Genomic DNA, 21,314 nt, shown 5'->3' on the forward strand with positions numbered 1-21,314 from the left:
GTGCTCACTCCATGTTCAAGCTTTAAAAGGGTTTGGCCCTCAGCTCCCTCACAGATGGGATCGTCCTTGTTTTTCTTTGTATCCCCAGTGGCTGGCGGAGTATCTGGTATGTTTGTATGTTTTTGTGAAGGTAAACAAATTCGAAGAGTAGCCAAATAGAGTGTAAGGAAAGGAAATTCCTAGAGGAGTTGTTCTATTTGAGAAGCATATTTTCCTATTTAGAATTGTCCAGATCTTACATACCCTCTTATCATATTGGAAGGTAGGTGCATGTGTACTTGTGTGTCTGTCTCTCTGTTGTGTGTTTTTGAAGTGTTGCCCATAGTTATTTATTTTAGAGGGTTAGGAAAGACTGGAGCGCACTGTTTTTTGGTAGTAATATATTATTCTGCTCTTTTATTCCCCCCCTCCCCAGCCTGTTTCTCCTCCCGTCTTATCTCTCCTCTGCTTCCATAATACTTCCTGGGTCCAAAATTCCACATCCATCTATATAGAAACCAAAATATAACTTGTAAAATGACTCCTCAGGGCCTCTCTTGTGACCTCTGATTAGGATATAAGCAAGTACCTACTTCTGCTTTCACAGCAGGTTCTGGAGTCCTCAAACCACCACAGTGTGTTTCCTGCATTTCCATCAGGCATTGTTAATTAGTGATGCCAAGTGAAGGGGGGAAATGCCTTCTTGTCTGAAGGCCGTGTGGTTCTTCCTGTGGTGCTAGCTTAGTATTGACTGCTGTTTTCTGGTAGAATTTTGAGATATTTAACCAGATCATCGAATTCCATGATAATAAGCATTATTCTCTCATCATGATGGTAATAAATATATCTGGCATTTTTTTCCTGTTACCCTCTCAGATCTTGGTTTTCCCAGAGGTCAAAGAAGACTTAGCCTTTGTTTATTTGCATTTTTGGAGTTTAGTTCTTAAAGAAAATTTACTCTGTAAAGTTTGAATAGCATATATGACCACTTTGTAAAAAGCTTCAACTGTGTAGAATTGGCATTAATGTTAATTCCTGCTGTCTACTGTATATAAAATGCAGAAAGTTTGAAAACGTTTAAAAGGAAAACGAGAGCTGGGTCTTAGAAATGAATCTTTGTCCTGTTGTTCATACTTGGTTTCAGACATATTTGGAAATGAATGGAGGCCTTCTGAGATGTTGCTTCTTTCATAGGAAGTACTATTTTGTTGAGTATATAACAGTATAATAGGCCAGGTGCTTTACTGGGTCAAGTAGATTGTTCTCTGATAATATAATTGAAAAATAACACGAAGCAAGCATTGGCTCTGATGTATTATGATGTAAATCCATTTAGTGGTTATTGATTATTATCTCGTGGGAAGGCTGTTTTTGTCAGTGCCTACTTATCTGGGGATGGTAGGATTACTGGGGCCTTGTTTCCAGCCCGAAGCCCACCTTGGCTCCTGCAAACTATTGGGGAATGAATGGTCTGAAGAGGATGCTTCAAGTAACCATGAGCACGATTCAGGTCAATCTTGGGGGATACTTTGTGATTACCCTATGATGTATTCATTAACTTACATTTTGTTTTTTCCCTGTTAACTTGGAACTGTGCAGGATGGGATTCTAGCAGTTTTAAAATATATGTTGTTTTCAGTCCTTCTTTCTCTAGAACATAATTATAAATTTGTTCAGCCTGTTATTCTGCCCCCAAGAACTATGTTTGCATCCATTGTGACAGCCTGCAGACTGTTTGTACTATAATCTGCTTGCTGGTCTGGCAAATGCCATTGTGTAATGTGCACTGGCACTTGGCCTTTCTGGAGCTTGTCGTTATTCCCCTTTGTAGGGATTTGAGCCGCTCTGGCCAGGATTGCTCTCCCGATATTCATTTCTTAGGCCTCCTACCGTCCGGTCTCATGGAACGAGGCTGGGATAAATAGAGCCCTTATAGATCATCTGAATGTCAGATCATCCTGGGCCATAGATGAGAAATCTAAGGCTTAGGGAGGACTGGGCACTGGGAATCCTCACGGTGAGAATGTCTGTGAATGTTTGAAGTGATTTTAGAACCAAATCAAAATGTACATTGATCTTGTCCATACAGCCAAAATCTGTATTACGTCTCTGAAAGATGCCCTCCTGCTATGAGCTTGGGCTGTTGTGGAAGCCAGAGGAAGGTAGGGCAGTACAGCTTTCCCTGGGTGCTGGAGACCTGGGTGTTTTGAAGGTCAGGAAGAGTGATGCCAGCAGACACACGGAAGGCTCGCTCGGACTGCTTTTTGCGGGGCCCTTTCCATCACCATCGCCGCCTCTACTCCCACTACCTTTGGTGCAAACGAGGGCTTGCCCATGTTATTCAGATTTCTTGGTTCAGCCCTCAGATGGGCAGGACACACTTTAATCCCTGTTTGAGGACAAACATTTGCTTTTGCCCATCTTCACCACTCTCCTGTGTTTGCCCAGATATTTTAAAATTCATACTTAAAACAATGAAATTTGTATACAAAGAAAGTATTTAAGACTCTCGATATAATTTTCTCTTTCGTTGAAGCAATTTGAGAAATGAAGAGGCTTACAGATGTCAGTTTGGATAGTGGCACCCACGGATTTCCCAAAGAGGTTCTATCTCCATTGTTGACCCTTAATCTAGGAACATAGAAACTGATTTTGTTGAAACCCCCTTGAGCCAGTGGCCACTAACTGCATGACAGTGGGAGTGGACACACTTCTCTTAGCAAATAAAGCCAGTAGGGAGCCTGTTCCCAGGCATGCCTGGCTAGGTAAGCAGGCTAACCCTGCTGTGAGCAGTACCCAAATATTTTTGCTAAGCGAGCTGGGACCTACAATACACACATGGCACCAGTGTGGCACCCTTTATGGTGCTACCTTTGAAAGTAGACTTTATCAAAATTGGGAGGACAAATCCAGAATTAAAATCCCTCTGGACTAAATCTGGTTTTGTTCATTTAAAATATAAAGTAGATCTTTGATGCTGGCTGCCTCACCAATTAAATGGGTCTTCGTGTCCAGTACTAGGGACAGAATGCCTCTATAATGTGGTGCAGTGGAGAGAGCAAAGGCTTTGGAATAATGTAGATACTTGCTTGGCATCAATGTTCTTAAAAGCCAGGTAAAGTCGCTGAGCCTCCATTGCATTGTCCGATAAATGGCAACCACAGCACCTTATGGAGCTGGCTCTCACCCAGTGGTTCCCCGACCTGAGCGTGTAGGAGACCACCTGGAGGACTTGTTAAAACCCAGCTTGCTGGGTCCCACCCCCCAGAGTTTCTGATTCAGTTGGTCTGAGAATTTGCATTTCTGATAAGTTCCCAGGCAGTTCTGACGCTGCTGGTTGGAGGATCACACTCTGATAACCAGTGCTCTGGTAACCACTGGACTAAATTCTGTACGTGATTTAAGGCACCTGGCATATTACTGTCCTTCAGCAAATACTAAATATCCATTTTCTGTAGAGTCCCTGTGTAAATGGACAGCGATGATCCCCGCAGTTAAGAATTCTGGGAACCGTTAGCCTTTATCAGGTAGATGCAGCCTTTGCTCCAGAAAGACTTGATCTCAGAGCAGTATTCTCCCCTTGTCGCCGCTTGTTAGTTTGGGTGACTCCTTTAGGTAAGAATTTAGATGAATTAATTTTTCTTTTCTTTGGTGAGCTGTGATCATTTTGTTGTTCTCTGGTTTGGGTTCTCCTTTGAACAGACCTTTACTCAGCGCAACAGGTGAAGCGTGGTTCGACTTCATCTGTTTGTGCCCTCCTCTTTCCTTCATACATGTTGAGTTTAGGCCTTAGCCGGTCTTCCCATGCCTGCTTGAGATGATGGCTTTCGAGACCTTTTTCATTTTATGTCCCCAAACGTTTCCTTCCTCAGCTTGTTCATCTGCTTTGTGCAGAAACAGAACAATGATGTCTTTCCTTCCCGTGTGGTTTATTTGAAATTATTTATAGACTGGTCTCTGGCTGCATGCCGCCTCCTTCCCAACCCCCCGCCCCGGTGTAATTTGTCTTTAGGTAGTTGCTTACATGCAGTATGCCCTACCTAAGGGCACGCTGTCTGAGTGGAAGTATTTTCCTGCTACAAACAACTCGCCAAAGCAGACAATGTGATTTCATCTTGGACTGCCTTTGCACGGGATTGTCTTGGGCTGGCTTTAATTCCCTAAGTATAGGATGATTTCCAGCTCCCTGTAGGTCATGGTGGTGCTTCCTTTGGCCTGGTAGATGCACCCACACTGATGGCACAGTACTAGGTCTGGGGATGTTTCCTGCTGTTCTTTCTGGGCTGTGGAGAGGAAAAATTGGAAACAGTACTGTGTCCCTGCAAGTTATTTCTTCTTTTGTTTTCTACTTAGTATTCATGGATGGTATTCGGCTGACAGTGAGACGATGCAATATCCATCACATCCCCGTTCTTACGATTCTACCAGGCCTTTCCCCACAGCCCTTCCAGGGCATGTGTGTGAATATGTGTGCGCCCGGCAGCGGTGGGGTGGGAGTGAGAATATGTACATATGGAGGTGCCAGCGCACCTCTCATTCTTTCTCTGATTTCACACGTTTCAACTTGCAGAGGATTTAATTTAATTTATACCCAGCGGGGGAATTTGCCTGTAAAACACACACACACCTCCATAAGTCTGTCTCTGCCTTTCACTGTGTGCCCAATTTCAGTGTTTTAGAAAGCAAGTTGTGTTTTAGATCAGAGAAGGAGAGAGGATGCTAAATAACACTGTAGCTGTCCCTTGGTGCACAGAATTCATACTTCTAGTCGTGTTTGCTGTGAAGGGCAATTCCATATACTGGTCAACATTTTCTCAGTAGCTTGTCTTTTAAAATGAAATTTGTTGTATTTTTAGCCTGTGGGTTTCTTTTCAGGGGCGGTGGTGTCTCCCAGAGAGTGTTGCACAGAGATTGGGGTGAGCCAGTTCCCTTGAGGAGGTGATGGGGAGAGGGAGGGAGTGTCACAGAATTCTTGCCAGGGCAAAATAGGGTCACTTCTCATCTGTGTTTATTTTACCCACTGTCAAGTGTGGATGGGAATGCTTTGGTTTACAGTCACCATGACAACAGAGGCTACTCCCTGCCCCTGAACAGGCAATGAACCCATTCATTTATCCAAGTGTCTTAAAATTCCATTATGTGCATTCCATGGACTGTTAATTCAAGTATTTTGACAGAATGTTGTTGTGTGTTCTCTAAACGTATTCAGTAGTGGCTTAATCCTGTTCAAGTCACCAAATACGTGTCTTGAGGCACTGTTTCCTCATCTCTCAGGGGGCGATGAGAAGAAGGATGGTCAACAACAGAACAGGGTTCCTCAACTTCCTGTATCTGGGGCCTTTCTGTGCTGGGACATTCTCTGAAGTTTTGTGGTCGTATATAACTGAATTTTTTTCTTTCTACTCCATAAATAGATTTGGGCTTTGTTTTTAAGAAATGCTTTAAGTTACCACCAAGTTAAATCTCTTAATTCTGGCTAGTTTATTTCAAATTTCCAGGGTGTTAGGTTACTTTTGTTAATTTATTATTTTATTTATATTTATTTTTGGCTCCGTTGGGTCTTCATTGCTGCGTGAGGGCTTTCTCTAGTTGCGGTGAGCAGGGGCTACTCTTCGTTGCAGTGTGCGGGCTTCTCATTGTGGTGGCTTCTCTTGTTGCAGAGCATGGGCTCTAGGCACGCGGGCTTCAGCAGTTGTGGCCCGCGGGCTCAGTAGTTGTAGCACATCGGCTTAGTTGCTCCGCGGCATGTGGGATCTTCCCGGACCAGGGCCCGAACTCGTGTCCCCTGCATTGGCAGGAGGATTCTTAACCACTGTGCCACCAGGGAAGCCCTACTTTTGAATGTTAGTCATTGTGGTTCCCGCCCCAGCTTTATTGAGATATATTTAACATATAACACTGTGTAGACTTCAAAGTATGTAACCTGATGATTTGGTGTATACACATATTATGAATGATTACCACAGTAAGGTTAGTTAACGCATCTCTCACCTCATGTACTTTTATTTTTTAATTTAATCTTTCAAATATACAGTAAAGTGTTATTAACTATAGTCACTATGCTGTACATTAGATCCCCAGAACTTACTCATGTTATAACTGGAAGTTTCTACCTTGACCACATACACACACACACCCCTGCTAATAGTCTACTCTCTGTTTCTATGAGTTTGTTTTTTTTAGATTCCACAGTAAAGGAGGATCACACAGTATTTCTCTGTCTGACTTAACATGACGCCCTCAGCAGCCATCCGTGTTGTCATAAATGGCAGGATTTCCTTTTTTATGGCTGAATAATATTACATTGTATATTCATACCACGTTTTCTTTATCCATTCATCCCTCCACAGATTCTTAGTTTGTTTCCGTATCTTGGCTGTAAATAATTGTAAATAATGCTGCAGTGAACATGGGGTTGCTGGTATCTCTTCGAGATAGTGACTTCATTTCCTTCGGATGAATACCCAGAAGTGGGATTGCTGGATCCTGTGGTAGTTCTGTTTTTAAGTTTTTGAGGAGCCTCCATACCGTTTTCCAAAGTTAGCTGCACCAATTTACACTCGCACTGACAGTGTGCGAGGGATCTCTTTTTCTCCACATAGTCCCCAGCATATGTCTTTCTCATGTCATTTTCCCCTGTATAATGTTTTTATTCTATGTTTTTACGTTCCTTTAAAATGAGTTCAGTTCGTGGAAGAATGAGAGTCTGGTGGGCTGTCCTCCCGAGATAGAGTTTGAGTCCTCACCTGGTGCCTTTGTCTCCTTCTGTAAATCGGAAAAGGTCTGGCTTTAGGCTCTAAAAGGACCCAACCCAGCCCTCAGGCCCCACTGGTTTTATTGTTTCATTGTTGAGCTAATCAGCCTAGAAGCCCAGGGGTGTGAGGTTGTCTTTGTAGCTGTTCGCTTTGAGAAGGGGAGGTCAGGAAGGAATAAACTACTTTTCTTCCTGGAAAGTTCTCTTCTCATGAATGATTGGTTCCCAAGCCTGTTTCTATCCCAGAGGGAAGTTGTTCCAAGGGACGACTCCCTCGTGTGGCCCAGGTCCTGTTTTTTGGTTTTTTTCTTTTTTTAAATACATCTTTATTGAAGTATAACTGCTTTACGATGTTGTCTTAGTTTCTGCTGTATAACCAGGTGAGTCAGCTGTATGCAACATCCCCACATGCCCTCCCACCCTCCCTATCCCACCCCTCGAGGTGGTCACAAAGCACCGAGCTGATCTCCCTGTGCTATGCGGCTGCTTCCCACTAGCTAGCTATTTTACATTTGGTAGTGTATATATGTCCATGCCACTCTCACTTTGTCCCAGCTTACACTTCCCCCTCCCCGTGTCCTCAATGCATTCTCTATGTCTGCGTCTTTATTCCTGTCCTGCCCCTAGATTCTTTGGAACCTTTTTTTTTTTTTTTTTTTAGATTCCGTATATATGAGTTAGTGTACGGTATTTGCTTTTCTCTTTCTGACTTACTTCACTCTGTATGACAGACTAGGTCCATCCACCTCACTACACGTAACTCAGTTTCGTTTGTTTTAATGACCGAGTACAGGTCCTGTTTTGTGTTGTCCTGCCGCAGCTCCATTACGCTGCACTTCATGGAACCCAGGCTTCACGGTCAGACCCGGAAGGCAGGGCGTGTGTTTGCTGGTTCCCTGAGGTCCCTTTCCGTCTAGCTCACGGATTCTCGGCCTCACTTTCCCTTTCAGGTGTACTCTTTGCGTGTGCTCACGTTTGAGGGGTCTTCCCCGGCGTAGTCAGTAGTTACTGGGCCTGCCTGTTGCCTCTCCTTTGTTGAAGGGGGAGCGGGATGAGAGGATGGATATTCTGAGTTTTCCGAGTTGGGTTTTCTTGTTCAGTCGCCTTACTCTTTTGTGAAATATATCTACAGTTTTAGATTGATAGCGAATTATCGGAGCTCACTGAGTAGTGTTTTCGTTTTATGACTCCTTGCTCGAGTTTGTTGGTGTCTTTATAATCTTAGAACTGAAAGATTGTAGAAATCTAGGACAGGGAGGTCTCACTTACCTGGTGGAACCAACAGCTCCAGCGATGCACCCTGTTTCTACCTGTAGGATTAATTCATGTAACATTTTCTACTTTCAAAATTGTGTAACACAAAGAAAACAGTAATTTGCGGGGGGAAGCCCTGTGACGTTACATTGCTGTACTCTGCATCTCAGATGAAATAAATCCATTTCAGAAAGCACTGGGTAAAATCTGGGATACCTGGAATTGTGTGAAATAGGAGAACCAAACACAGAGAAACCTGAGGAAGAGCCCAGCTGAAGGACTAAGCTGGGGAAGGGAATGACCGTCCTTCTGCAAACCAGTGGGTTCCCAGGGTCAACTTCTGGGGGTCTTTTCTGGGTGTGAGGTTGTTATCACTGGTCTCTGAGGATATTTTGGAGGGAGTCGGGGGAGGCAGAAAACTTCTAAGTGTCCAGCTGGTAATGTTCTCCTACATGCTCATTTACAAATTGCTGAAGGCGGGGCCTTCCGACCCTTCCCAGGGCTGATGGATGGCTGGGAGCGTGGTGTTTGGCATCGTATTGACACAGTGGAAGATGGATGTCTCTTTGGTCAAAGGGAGACCATTAGGGCATGTTTAGGCTGGTAGAATTGAAGAGACTTCTTCTAAAGGGAGTAGTTCCGCGCCTCCTGGCCCCCGTGGCCTGCCACCCGCATCTTTATGAACAGGATTCAGATTTATCCAGCTTGCAGCCCTGGCATTTTGCGAAAGCTAACTGTGAGGAAACTTGCATTTAAGAAGCTTCTGTTTCTTTGAGTTAATCAGTGGGTTACAGAGAAGGGGAGGATGTCATTTGTTTCCATGATGCCTCAGCATGTCATGGGTTCTGACCATTTGGGAAGATGTGACAGTTTCCTCTCTCGCGTCCCCTCCTTCACGGGGTCCCTACCAGCACCCATCCTTAAATTGCACCTTGGGGTTCTCCTTTTTTCTCCAGAGGTGGCTTGCCTGGTGGTGGCGGTGCAGCGTAGCGAGAAGAACCATGAGGGAGGTTCCCGTGGCCAAGTGTCTCACCACTCAGTGGAAGGGGCTTACATTCTCCTCTGGGCTGGGCAGTGGAATGGGAGAGAATGGGGCCATGGGAAAACAACACGTCTACCGATGGGAAGCATCACAAAAATTGACTGTTCCTGGTGTGGGAGGACCCACGGAAGCTAGGCTTGAGTTTGGGGTTAAAAAAATAAGATTTTAGAGGTTAGTCACTTTTTAAACTTTCATTTCATAAATGTTTTTGACAGTTCCTTTTATTATTGGAGGTTTCCATCGGTTGAATTATCTCCCCCCTGCCTGCCATTTTCACAATTTATTAGGATCATGTAGAACATTGGGATTCTCTCCCATTTCTTTCCCTCTTTTCTCTATTTTTTCTTCTCTGTCCTCTTTTGTACCGCCATACAGAGAAAATGAGAGGAGCCAGGCGATGCCGAGGCTTTGTGACAGCACCTAGGACAGAAGGTGGACCTGTGGCCTTCTTTGGAGGGTATGAGCTGCACTGAAGGAGGCTGACCTGTGGCTTCATTGTTTCTTGTTTATGGACACGAAAATAGGCTCGAGCAGGAAGGATTAATGAAGGGCTTAATTGAACAGGAAGTCTTTCAGCCCTTTGGAGTTGCTGAAGTGGTGCATACAGCTTGGGTGTTTATCTTGAGTCCTGTATAAGAGGTTGGACTTTCCTGTGGCTGTTTCCTGGAACTTGGTGAGGATCAGAACTTGTCAGGGCATTTGAATGTTGCAGACGCAAAAGGGATAACTAGTCATTGACAGCACTGGGTGAAGGGGAGAGCTTGTTTGGATTTCTGTGTACTGGCAATCTCGCCTCTTGGGTTTTCTGCAGCTGGCCTTGCTCAAAGCCTTTGAAAGTCCTTTGAGCTGCTTTTATAGCATCTCAGCAAATTCAAATATAGTATCTCTGGAAAGGAGTGATAAGTCACTCGTCTTATTAACAGCAGGGTTTTGTTGGTTAAATGGGTGTAAGAAAACATATTTGATGACAGGGCCCCTTGTGAGTCAGAGACCAACTTTTTTTCCCTCTTGGAGAAATTCTCATTTTGTGATGTAAGTGAGGTCTAGTCAGAAGACACTGTCACTAGACCCCTGCGAGGGATCGTTTGAGCCACACACAGTTATGGTGGATGTGTGTGTCCTGCAGATGTTTGGTGAGTCTCTGCTTGTCATTTGCTGCCGCCCACAGACGTGACCCCTTTCCACTTAGTGCTCCCTTGACCTCAGGTATAGGACCTGTGGGTTCATATCCTGCAGAGTCCATCTGGGACTCCCAGGTGGTTGACAAGGAAGAAGTGAGGGGACTTTTATACTGGGGAGAGGCATCTTAGGTCCCAGAATGGGTGTTAAGAGTGTAAATGAGAGACGATCCTGGCTGAGTTGGAAGGTGTGAGTTGGCCTCCATTCCCCTGGCCCATCTGGTTTAAAAGCCCACTTGGTTTGGTTTGATATAGCGATGCCATTTGGATAAATGTTTCTGCTTCCTGGCCTGACGTATGGTTACCTTCTGCAACCCTGAACGTTGGTAGAAGTTCAGCATTGCTTGAGGGTATCCTAGGCCTTGTTAGGAAGGAAGGTGGGTTCTATGCCATGGCTCCCTTTTGCCTCCTTTGAATTGATACAGGTTCTTGGGTTTTTATTTAAATTTCTGTGCCACTGTTGTGTCTGCTGGGTCCGTCATGGCAGCCTCCAGTGACACTGAGCCTGGGCTGAGTCTCCGAGTCTGGGATGCTGCGAGCTCCTGTTTTTCATTGGGAGAACGTGCCGTAACTCCAGGATCACAGAGCACAAACAGCAAAAAAAAAAAGGGAGGATAATGGCCCTTAGTTCATTAGTGATTAGCAGATTCTTTAATTATGGTCATGTTTTTTAACTTTAGCAGTTGTCGTAAAATCCTAGACCTCTTTTATAAACTTTCAGGAAGAGACAATGTGTGGATTGTAGTGTATCCCTTTATCACAGAACAGACTTCCCTCCGCAGTTTGGTTGGTGATAGCTTAAGTAACACCCATACTTTGAACATTACACGGGATTATGTTTCAGCCTACTAAATAAATTTCTGTCAGAGCCCCAAAATGAATACTCTGGGCTTCCCGGGGAAGGAAGCATATTAGAACCATGGTGCATTACTTTAGTTTTGCCTTTTCTTACTTTTCTGGGTGGTAAAAATCACTTTTGGGGGAGGGAACGTATTTCAGAAAACAATCCAGTGGATTTTAGCCCTAGGTATATTTTCAAGATGTAAAATGTTGGATTGTGAGTTGCTGTGTATTTTCCATATACAAGCAAGGAACTTGAGTTGTAATTGAGTTGTTGGGTTAAACAGTATTGCTAACATTGTTCATCTCTTACTTTCTGTGAAAAGTGGCTGGTTTCTTACTTAGCTGGCGTCAGATTTTAGTGCAGGTACTAAAAATTGGTTAATGCCAGGCTTGTCATAAATCTGCGAAAGTCAGAATTCCCCTTTCAGGGGTGATCCCAGAGCTGGTGTCTGAAGACTGTCTACTGCCATCTATTGGTGCTTGTTGGCTACTTCACGGGATTTCCAGTGGGCGGGGAAGTTGTCCAGAATCCCTTTTCTATTTGCCGTCCTTTAAATAAAGCAGATCCCTGTTAGCAGACTTAGTGTCCAAGAGGCCGAGGATGTGAGAAGCTGAAGGAAGCCTACTCCGTATCTTTCAGGGACTGGTTAGCTCTCTGAGCACTGCCTTTGTGCTTTGGTCCATCACGTGCGGATGGACTTTCGAATCTCACCCTGTGCACGACTCCATGGGGAATGTTTCTGGTGGGACGTTTCCATAGGATTGACTTTTCAGTTATACTGCTAGGGTTCCACTGGATTCTGTTTAATGAATGAACTGTGTAACACTGCAGGATGAATTTCTTCATATATTTTTCTTCTCTCCTTCAAAGAACGAAGTAAAACATGATTCCTGCCTCACAGAGTCATCCAGTCTCCCTTCCCAGCCATCGTCTCTGCCAGGATTCGAGGAGTTTTCTGGCAGTTCGCAGCCGGGTATTGAGTAACCTAAAATTGAGAAACTGCTGGGGTTCTTGTTGAAATAGTATTTTTAAAAACAAAATTGGCAGTCCCACCTCAAGAGAGAATGAATGGAAAGGCAGATCAGCATTTCAACTGGTTCTTGGAGGCTTTTACAGATGAGTGTACTTTAGGTAACTTGTTCACACCTTGTAACTACAGTAGTGTATTAGGAATTTCTTTGGCAGATTCATGCTGGATTAAGACTTTTAACTTCCATGTGTTGGTCTTCTGACTCGTGTTATCCTCTTGTTACTTTTGCTGTAAGATACAGTTTTTGGCCTGAACCCAAAAGTCTTTGTGGAGAGGAGCATTTGCAGCTCCTAGATCCTGGGTTTGGAGTTGGATCCCCGAGAAGGAGAGGGTTATGCGGCCTGGGGGTGGCGAAACTGGCTGCTTTCCATTGGTGGTAAACTGTAACACATGTGACTGACAGAACAAAAGGGCTTTGTTGCCGCTTTAATTGTTGATTAATGATGATCCCTCTCAAATTTGACATGGTTGCTTTCTAGAACACAAAAGAAGTCAATGTCAAATATTTCCTTGATCATGACAGAGTCAGGATTTCCAGGCAGCCTTGGTTCTTTGACATTTCAGGATGCTGCATCAGACTTTTAAAAAAAATAATTGCATCATTTTATTAATGGGATCAGAAGCGGTTCTGCATATTACTTTTCATACCATTTGTGTGGGCTCCCACCACCAGCCTGAGATTTGTGTGCCCAAGAAATGTTCTACTTGGGAAGACACCACATGTATCTTGTAGATATTTAGTGCTTTTGGTATTCTCCTCTCTCTCCCCTGACCCTTTTTACCTGAGGTAAAGAAAATGAAGGCTCACCTTTCTCTCTGATGCCCACTTTCTGAGGGAGTGCATTTATTTGTGAGCATTTGGAGTATCTTCCGAAGTCGGGGTGGTGTTTGGGTTTGCAGTACTTGCCTTCTCCTTCGTCTGGCCTTTTGGTGGGTAGAGCTGATGAATATACTTATAAGTGGTTAGGTTAGCCTTCCTGAGGATATCTCAGGGTTCTGAAGGAAGTTCATGTGTTTTCCTAAATGAGTGATTTATTCCTAATTGGAAGGATTAGGTCTTAAGGCAGCAGAGTATAGATAGCATAGTAGTTAGTAGTTTAAGGGAATTATGGAACAACTTTAGGCATTGTGCCATCTTTTTTTTTTTTTTTGGGAAACATCTATATTTAAAATTTTTTCCACCTCTGCCTTCTAAAGTGCAAGGCGGTATGCGTATCTCAAGATCTGGAAGTTATCACGTTTGCTGTTTTGCCTGACAACCTGTAGTTGGGAAATAGGCGCTAACAATCTTTAGCAACACAGGCATTTTGGAGGTTTTTTATTTTCCACTTGGTACAGGCAAAAGATCAGTACTTGTCACCAGAGTTATGAAATCATAATGCAAGAGGAATTATTACAGGAATTATTACTGTATTCAGGTTTTATAGATGAGGTCAGAGGAGATTGGAGCTAGAAGGACCCTGAGTTGTTTCCTTTTCATAGGGGTCCCCCCCCCCCCCCCCACTGCTTCTGCCAACAAGGAAATAGAGTCCCAGCTTGCCCAAGGTCACAAGGTAGTTGAACCAAAGCAGCCCAGGTTTTGTGATACCACGGTTCTTTTCCTTGTACCACTCTGACCAAGCAGAACCTTACAGGGTTTCATCTCCAGGAGATTCAAGTAAAAAAACTTCCTTTAGGTATATCAGGTTAATAGCAAACTTTTACTCTAAATAGTTGCCTGTGTAATTTAATTTAAGACAAGTGCTGCAAATATTTAACATCCTGCGGTTTTTAGCATAAACGATTTCATCTCTTTCTATGTAAAGCAAGAAATGAGACCTCTGAACCAGTATGGCAAGATCTCCAGAAACACCTGAAAGCAGGCATTTCTCTTCTCATGGAGCTGCAGACCTCCCTTTTCTGTCACTGGGTGAAGTCCCTACACCCCAGTGAGACCAACACCCATTGTAACTCTGGAGCAGGGTGGGACGTGAGCGCAGAAGGATGGAGCCTGTTGCCAGCGCTTCTTGTTACCGAGTTTGCTGTGAGTTGGTCTCTGCTAGCCTCCGGGTTCACTTGAGGATGTGTTTATTTTCTCTTTACTATACAGGATGTTTACAGCCATCCTGTGTGGTTTACCCGCAACTGCACTTGCATTTGAATTTGGTGGGCAGCTTGCCCTGGGCAGGGGATATCCCCTGCTGGACCCATACAATCTCCCAACACACACCCGCTCTTGTTTCTTTGACTAGCTGCCAGGTCTGTAGTGTGTGTGTGTCTGGGGGTAGAATAGAGTGGGTACTTATTTTGGAGATGGAAACACAGGAATTTTTTTTTTTTTTTTTTGAATAGGCCTTTCAGCAAGTTGGCGAAGCTTCAGGGCCAGCTCCCACACCGGCACAAAGAGCCCGGCTATGCGGGCCCCTCTGCATTTGTCAGATATAACGCGTCTTCTTTCTTGAATGAACACACATCCTGCCCTCCCCCCCATGCATTGCTCTTTGTTTAGACTTGGGGTGTAATCTAAATAACTGGATTTACCAGCTTACGTTTCTAATATTGGAAAATTAAGTTATAAGATGGTGTTTGGCATACACGGCCCTCCACGAGGACTGGCTGGGCACTGCTTTAGACCCCCTAGTCCCCCCTCGCTCCCGCCTTGTCCAGCTGAGTTGCGTGCATACCCCTCGTCCTCCATGGGTTTGTAAACTATCAGAAATCCTGGACAGAAATGGAATTTAATTAACCTAGAAATTGCTGTTGTGCCATATTTAGGGCTGCCCTAGAGATTGAGCACACAGATAGCAATAAGCCGGTTAACTCTATCCTGTAGGTATCCCCAGAGGAGACCCAGAGACACAGTGCCACAGTGATGGCGGGCTGCCCGGAAGCTTCCAAAGGCAGGATTTGGGGAGGGCAGGAGAGGGCACCGGGAGAGTGTTACAGAACAAACAGTATTTGGCACAGGACTTGGTCAGCCACCAGTGGGTTTTCTTTACAAGCTTTGTCTTGGAATTTATCTGTTAACTTGGAAAATAATGCTAGTGTTTATTTTGGTCTGCTGCTTTATTCCCATAAAGGTGCTGTACTTCTTTTTCTTTTTAACCTAAATATGAAATATATTTGAAGATTTATTGGGGTAAAATTTTAAGTGATCAAGCGAAACGTTCCTTTGGCTATTGGCCCCAATGCCAGCGAATCCCACGTGAGAGAAGGCTTCTTCTGTGTACCATGGGGCGTGGAAGAGAGAGGAGGGAGAGGATGGACCCCCTCCCCCGCAGCTCACGCAGCTCGTCAAGAAGCACGGTCTCTGACGTGTGGTGGTCTCGTGTGCAGATGCGCGTGGCAGGACCCCCACACCTGGGCCGGCAGATTGTGGCCCAGGACAGGTGTGCTGTGTGTGGACACGTGGGGTGCAGCGGCGTGCGTTGGGGTTGGGGGGTAGCTTGTAACGCAGCGTGGTTGACAGCCAGAACGCGACCTTAATTGGCTTTTGTTCGATGATGCTCCTGATGGGCAAGTGGCTCAGTAAATTCTCAACAAGCGATGCCGGTGGTGGTGGAGGAAATTGTGACCGAACGGGCAGGTTCTTCCGAAACTGATTCTTAGTGAAACTGGATTCCACTCGACCTTCGGGGAGCCGTATCCTGGGATGGCAAATAACCTTACTGGTGGCAGAACCACAGGCCTCTCCTGTAGCTCTTGGGTCTATTTCAGATCTGTCCAGCCGTCTCCCTGCCACCTCCGGATTACCATGCCCTCTGCCCCTCTGCTCAAAAAACGTGTGATTCCTAAGGAATGAGTGAGGAATTGGTATTGTTCATAAATGGGACAGCAGCGTAATAATGTTCCTGCCCTTCTCTCTCAACATCTACGGAGGGCTCGCCCTCGACACACGACAGCCCGTACATGCAGAAATAGGACATGAGGAGGCCCCGGCAGGAGAGCCCACTCTGTAGGCCACCGAAGGGCAGAGGAATGGAAATGGAGTTGAGCGGTAGGTCCTGGGGGATGTGCTATTTGAGGATGGCTCGGTCTCTCTGAGGAGGTGACTTTTGAACAGAGACATGGAAAACGTGATTCCGTAAAAAGCAGGCTAGAATGTTCCCCTCGCTGGATTATGGGAAGAAGCCAGCCATGGTGAGATAAAGGGGAGAAGCATTCCAGCTAGAGGGAGCAGTCTGGAGTAAGCAGGGTCCCCTGAGAACCTTTGCCTCTATCCTAAGAGCATTTATTTCTACAGAGAGTGACACTGGGGGAATCAGATCAGTAAAGCAACTTTCATTTCAACACGTCCGCCACCCCCCCCCCCCCCCAAAAAAAAAGAAGCACTTTTGCTTAAATGGGATTCACACCAGCAGGGCTGAGCTTTGTCATGACTGGGTTGCCATGGGGCTCCTGTCCCTTCTAGAGAAGGGACACCCCAGATGGCCTTACCCACGACAAGGGGTTCAGATAGCAAGCTCTGTATTCTCTGAACTTGCTCTCTGAATTTTTTAGTCTTTTAATTCACATACACACATTTACACCACGGAAGGTGAGGAACAGCGATGATTTGATCTGAAACCACTTCTGTCCCCTCACCCTCACTGCCTCTCAACCCTAGATTTTAACGCACTGTACATAAAAGGTTACCCTCAATGTATTATTCATATATACATGTATTTACACGTTTCTTTCGCAGTTGGTTTAAGTTTCTTCGGCTTGCTGGCGAGTTTGGTTTAGTTGGTTTCATTGACCTTCCTGGCACGAAGGGGTCTTCTGTAAGGGAAATTCCTTCCTGGATCAGTTAATGAAAGATCAACACAGAAGTGAGTCTTGCTCCACTCGACACTCCTGTGGTTTGTGTGGGACAGACGCCCTCTGTATTTTCTGCGTTCTGGCTTGCTGTGCATTACCAACGGGCAGCAAAGGCCCTCCTGGCTAAACTTCAGGCAAAAAAGCCTTTGGAGGCCCTACATTCTGCTTGTTTCTTCCCTTGGTGCCCAGGAACCCCACACTCTCTCCAGCCCCACCCCTGGGTGGCTCTGAACTCCCTTAGTTCAACCTAAATTTCGATTTAAAGCATTTGCGCCCTGGTAATGGAGTGGAGGGTGTCCCTGGTGGAGGGTCGGGTGGGTCCCATCTTGCTGGCCTGCTCGCGGCTGGCGCCCAGCAGCTGAGTGCAGGCCCTCCTGGAGCCCCACCGCCCTTGGTGGGTGTCTGATCATGCCTGTCCTGTCCTGCACGCCAGCCTCCTTCTTCCCCCAGCTCCTCCAGGTGCAGATCATCTAGCTCTTCAGCACATCTGGACCTCCCCGCCCCCTTTCTGTACTGATTGTAAATAACATACACTCATTTTCTCGTATCAGACACTCTAGAATGAATCACCTGTCCCGCAAACATACCCGAATGGCTAAGAGTGCTTCCTCCATGGATTTGGCCTCTGAGTTGTGTCATTCAAACTCTTGTGTTGCATGGGGACAGCAAAGCAAAGTCACACCTTTGTAATCCCCCGGGACCCGCACACACAAAGCCAAACCGCAGACCTGCCCTTTCCGCAAAGTACGGATTCTTCTGGCCTCTTTAAAACAAGATATTGGTTTGTCTTGTTCTTTAGGTCCTGCTTTCATCTGGGTCTCACAAATACTTAATTACTCGGGAGCTTGGTTTATTCCTCTGAGGGGTAATTTATTTTACTGCCGCTTTTTAATCTGTTATGCCCTTATTTTTCATAGCCTCCCTGAGAAAGTCATCAGGCAAAAAGCACCTTTTATTTGAGCAACGGTCAGAGCATTTATCTTTGAGGTTATGAAATTGTAGAATGTTTTGCCGTGTCCTGCTCTGTCATCTGTGTTTGCGTGTTTGTTTTTCATTCAGGCTGTGCCGTCTTCTCGTTATGTGTGGCATTTGTCGTTGCTGACTTTTGAGAAAGCAGTAAACACTGAACATCCTGTTCACATACAGGCAGTGATTCCATAAAGCCCCCTTAATGCCCAGAGTGTGAGTTGTGTCCATTTAAATGAAGATGTACGAATCAGAAAATTGCCAATTAAAACCCCTTTTCAGTAGGAAAACATGACGGGGGTTTTCTTTTAACAGGAAGGGCAAGTTGGAGGAAAGCAGGAGCTTGTTGGAAGAGGAGGGTAGTTCTCTTGGGCTCAGTCCACCCTGAGGGTGGCAGGGCATGGCGCCGCTGTCTACTTTTCTGTATCCTGTCCTTTCTCTGAAGCGATGCTGCTCAAGGCACGGGCTGTTTGCTGCCTGGTGCCAGTGAGCTGAATAGGGAAATTGAGAGTGGGCAGTGAGCATGTTAAAGCAGATGAACAGGGTGATTTTATGTCTGTTGAGTCTAATAATAAATTCGAGCTTGTAGTTTATGTCTTTCATTTTCCCCCTACAATAATTATCTTATAAAAATATCCATTTGTAAAAGACAGAAAATCTAAAGGGGACCGTGAGGGGGAACCAAACGCAAAACGGATCCTCTTCTGCGATGGTTTGAGAAGCACCGCTCTTACGTCTCTCAGTCGGTCACACACACACACACACACACACACACACACCCCACCCCCATCTGATCCTCCTTGAAGGTCAGTCCTCTGGGCTTGGAGGCTCTCCCAGCACACGCTTCTGCTCTGTCATCTTCTGGACAGTCAGTTGGTTGCAAAAAAAAGCTCTTTGTTCCTCACAACACAAGAATGGGAGCATTGTTTTATTCCCTTACCATTTATGACATTTGGAATTTCTGTTAAACCTTGTTATGTGGCTGTTTTCCTTTGGTTATTCCTGGGTTCTGAAGTGCTTTTGATTAATTGTGATGTTTGTAAGATTTTAGGGACTGAGGGTTGTTGCCCAGTTAGTAAGCAGCAGTCATGCTCTCAACCTGTTGATCAAATGTCAGTTCATATTGGGAATATGACCTATTCAGGAGTGTTTCTGGTGGGTCGTTAGGGAGGTAAGAGTTGAGTCTGGGCAGGACACGGGAGGTTAAAACTTAAGGGAGCTAATTTTTACAAAGTGGAAAACGTGTGTGTGTGTGGGGGGGGTTATTTTGTTAAATACTAGAATGTTAACTTAAAATGTTAGGGTATTTTGAGCACCAGCAGTTAAAGATACTATGCTTACTGTTTTACATTATCTCCACAATAGTTAAGGGAAGACTTGTTTGTGCTATAGAATTATAAATATATGTAATACTCGAAGCAGCCTTGAGCTGGGGTGGCTTTATCAGTCCCACCCACATAGTGATTGATTCCAGTTTGGGGTTCTGAGCAGATCCGTTTAAAGCCCTGTGCCATAGGGCTGCTTTTTGATTCTTGTTTTTTCCCTGCTCTCAAATACTATTTCTTGAACATCTTTATGAGCAGGGCCAGAGAGGTGGTTTAAAGCAGGACACGTACAGGTTCACACCCTCAAAGGTGTTTCTTTTCCATTAGGCGTTGAGATCTTGAAAATTCAAGGAAGAGCTAATAGGAGGCAATTTATGATAAAGGTCAAGTCAGCTATACAGGGGGTAAAAACACTTAGGTAGAAAAAGGAAAGCGACTATTGGCTACAGCGTTAGGAAAAAAGTAAAGAAACCTTTCCAAGAGTCATTAGGATTCAAATTAATAGAGTGTCTGACATGTAAAATTGTGTAAATGAACAATGTCTGGTTAAGGAGATTGAAGTTGTGATTTGTAGACACCAAGTGGATAAATTAGGGGATTGGTATCTGTGTAGGATGGTAATAGGGAGAGGCCTGAGAAAGGTAGGTTAAGGCCAGTTTTTCAAATCCCTAACTAAGGACTTTGGACTTTTTGTATGGGCAGAAGGTAACCCATAATTTGGCCATGAAGGAGGGGTTTTGAATAGACTAGAGAAGTGGACTTCCCCCTCTCCCCCCACCCCCTGCATTACAAGCTTTAATTCCAGGTGGATTTATTTGGCTGAATTGGAGTTTGAAGAGCTTAGAGGTGGGGAGACTATTTTCTGGGGGTGTGAGACCAGGTCAGTGACAGGCTAAGGTTAGGACGGGGTGTCCTTACACAATATGAAGGCAGTTGTGTATGTGTTTGTGATAGTATCGTGTTAAAGCACAGAATGCTAAATAAGTGTGGCAGATGATTTGTGAAAAAGTACAAAAGCCATTAATCCCGTGTCACCTAATACCGCATGCTGCTTTGGAAATACCCAGGCACACCCTGGTTTGTGCACAGGCACGCGCTTGTGTGCAGACGTACACACATGCTCATGGTGCATATTTTATATCAGTGTAGAAAACGTAGCCCTTTAAGGCAAATTTATTGCCCTTTAAAGCAGGCTTGTGGTTTACGAGAGTGAGAGAGATATAGAGAACCTTAATTAGAAACAAAGAGTTTGCTTGAAATAAGGTCTCTCTTCCCTTTTGTGTCATGATTTTATTGCTGCACGTAGATCTATATCCTCCGATCTCTGCTTGTTGTTAATTTTCTTTTGCTTTTACAGGCCCAGGCTGCAAGCACAAAGGAAGTTTGCTCAATCCCAGCCGAATAGTCCCAGCACAACTCCAGTAAAGATAGTGGAGCCATTGCTACCCCCTCCAGCTACTCAAATTTCTGACCTCTCTAAAAGGAAGCCTAAGACAGAAGATTTTCTTACCTTTCTCTGCCTTCGAGGTAAGACTGTGTTGCCAGTTTGGAGGGAGCAGCCTGGTTGAAAGAAAAAGGGGCAAGGCCGTCCCCAGGAGGTTTGATGTTGGCTTTGGTCTCTGCTCTACAACCTCTTTTGTATTCCCAGCCTGGTTTGAGGGAGTGAGAGTGTAAAGTGAGGAATCCCACCCGGAGGGTGCTTGAGCCTTCCTGTTTCTCCTTCCCTTTTCCTCTGACTCTTGAATCACCTTTCTTGGCGTCTCAACACACAGTGTCACAGTTTGTAGTCTTACATTTGTATAATTGACTTCTCCCTGACATCCTTTTAGGACCTCTACCACCCCAGCATCACCGTCACACACATGCTTTGCAAACTAGGCTTTTTGTTTTGTAATTTTTTTTTTTGGTGGGGTAGTTGTGGATGGGTGTTAAGTCCCGTTTCCTTGTGTTTCCTGAGATCTGGGAATAAGCCACGCTGATGCGGGGTACACTCCCTACCCCCGCCATACTACTTTAGGAAAAATAACAGTAGTGCTTTGTAGGTATAGATAACAGTGGAAATATTGGTCTGTACATACGAACAGGACCAATGAACGGAGTGCACGGAGAGGATACAATTTTGTAATGAAGGATGGGTTTGGATTTACATGGCCTTATTTTGGG

The 21,314-nt window shown here is 45.0% G+C and overlaps 1 protein-coding gene across 9 annotated transcripts in view; it reads left to right on the forward strand.

Annotated features, from left to right (window-relative positions):
• The window catches only part of JARID2 (jumonji and AT-rich interaction domain containing 2), a 240,623-nt gene that overhangs the window by 158,926 nt on the left and 60,383 nt on the right, over positions 1-21,314 (forward strand). For all 9 annotated transcript variants that reach the window (XR_009701536.1, XM_061195743.1, XM_061195749.1 and 6 more), the window contains one exon: positions 20,509-20,678. Coding sequence is in view for 8 of the 9 variants with exons in the window: in XM_061195743.1 (XP_061051726.1) it covers positions 20,509-20,678 (170 nt within the window). In the remaining variant the exon portion in view is untranslated. The remainder of the gene's footprint in view (positions 1-20,508; positions 20,679-21,314) is intronic.

The sequence above is a fragment of the Eubalaena glacialis genome, chromosome 7 (assembly GCF_028564815.1).
Source record: "Eubalaena glacialis isolate mEubGla1 chromosome 7, mEubGla1.1.hap2.+ XY, whole genome shotgun sequence".
Taxonomy (NCBI): Eukaryota; Metazoa; Chordata; class Mammalia; order Artiodactyla; family Balaenidae; genus Eubalaena; species Eubalaena glacialis.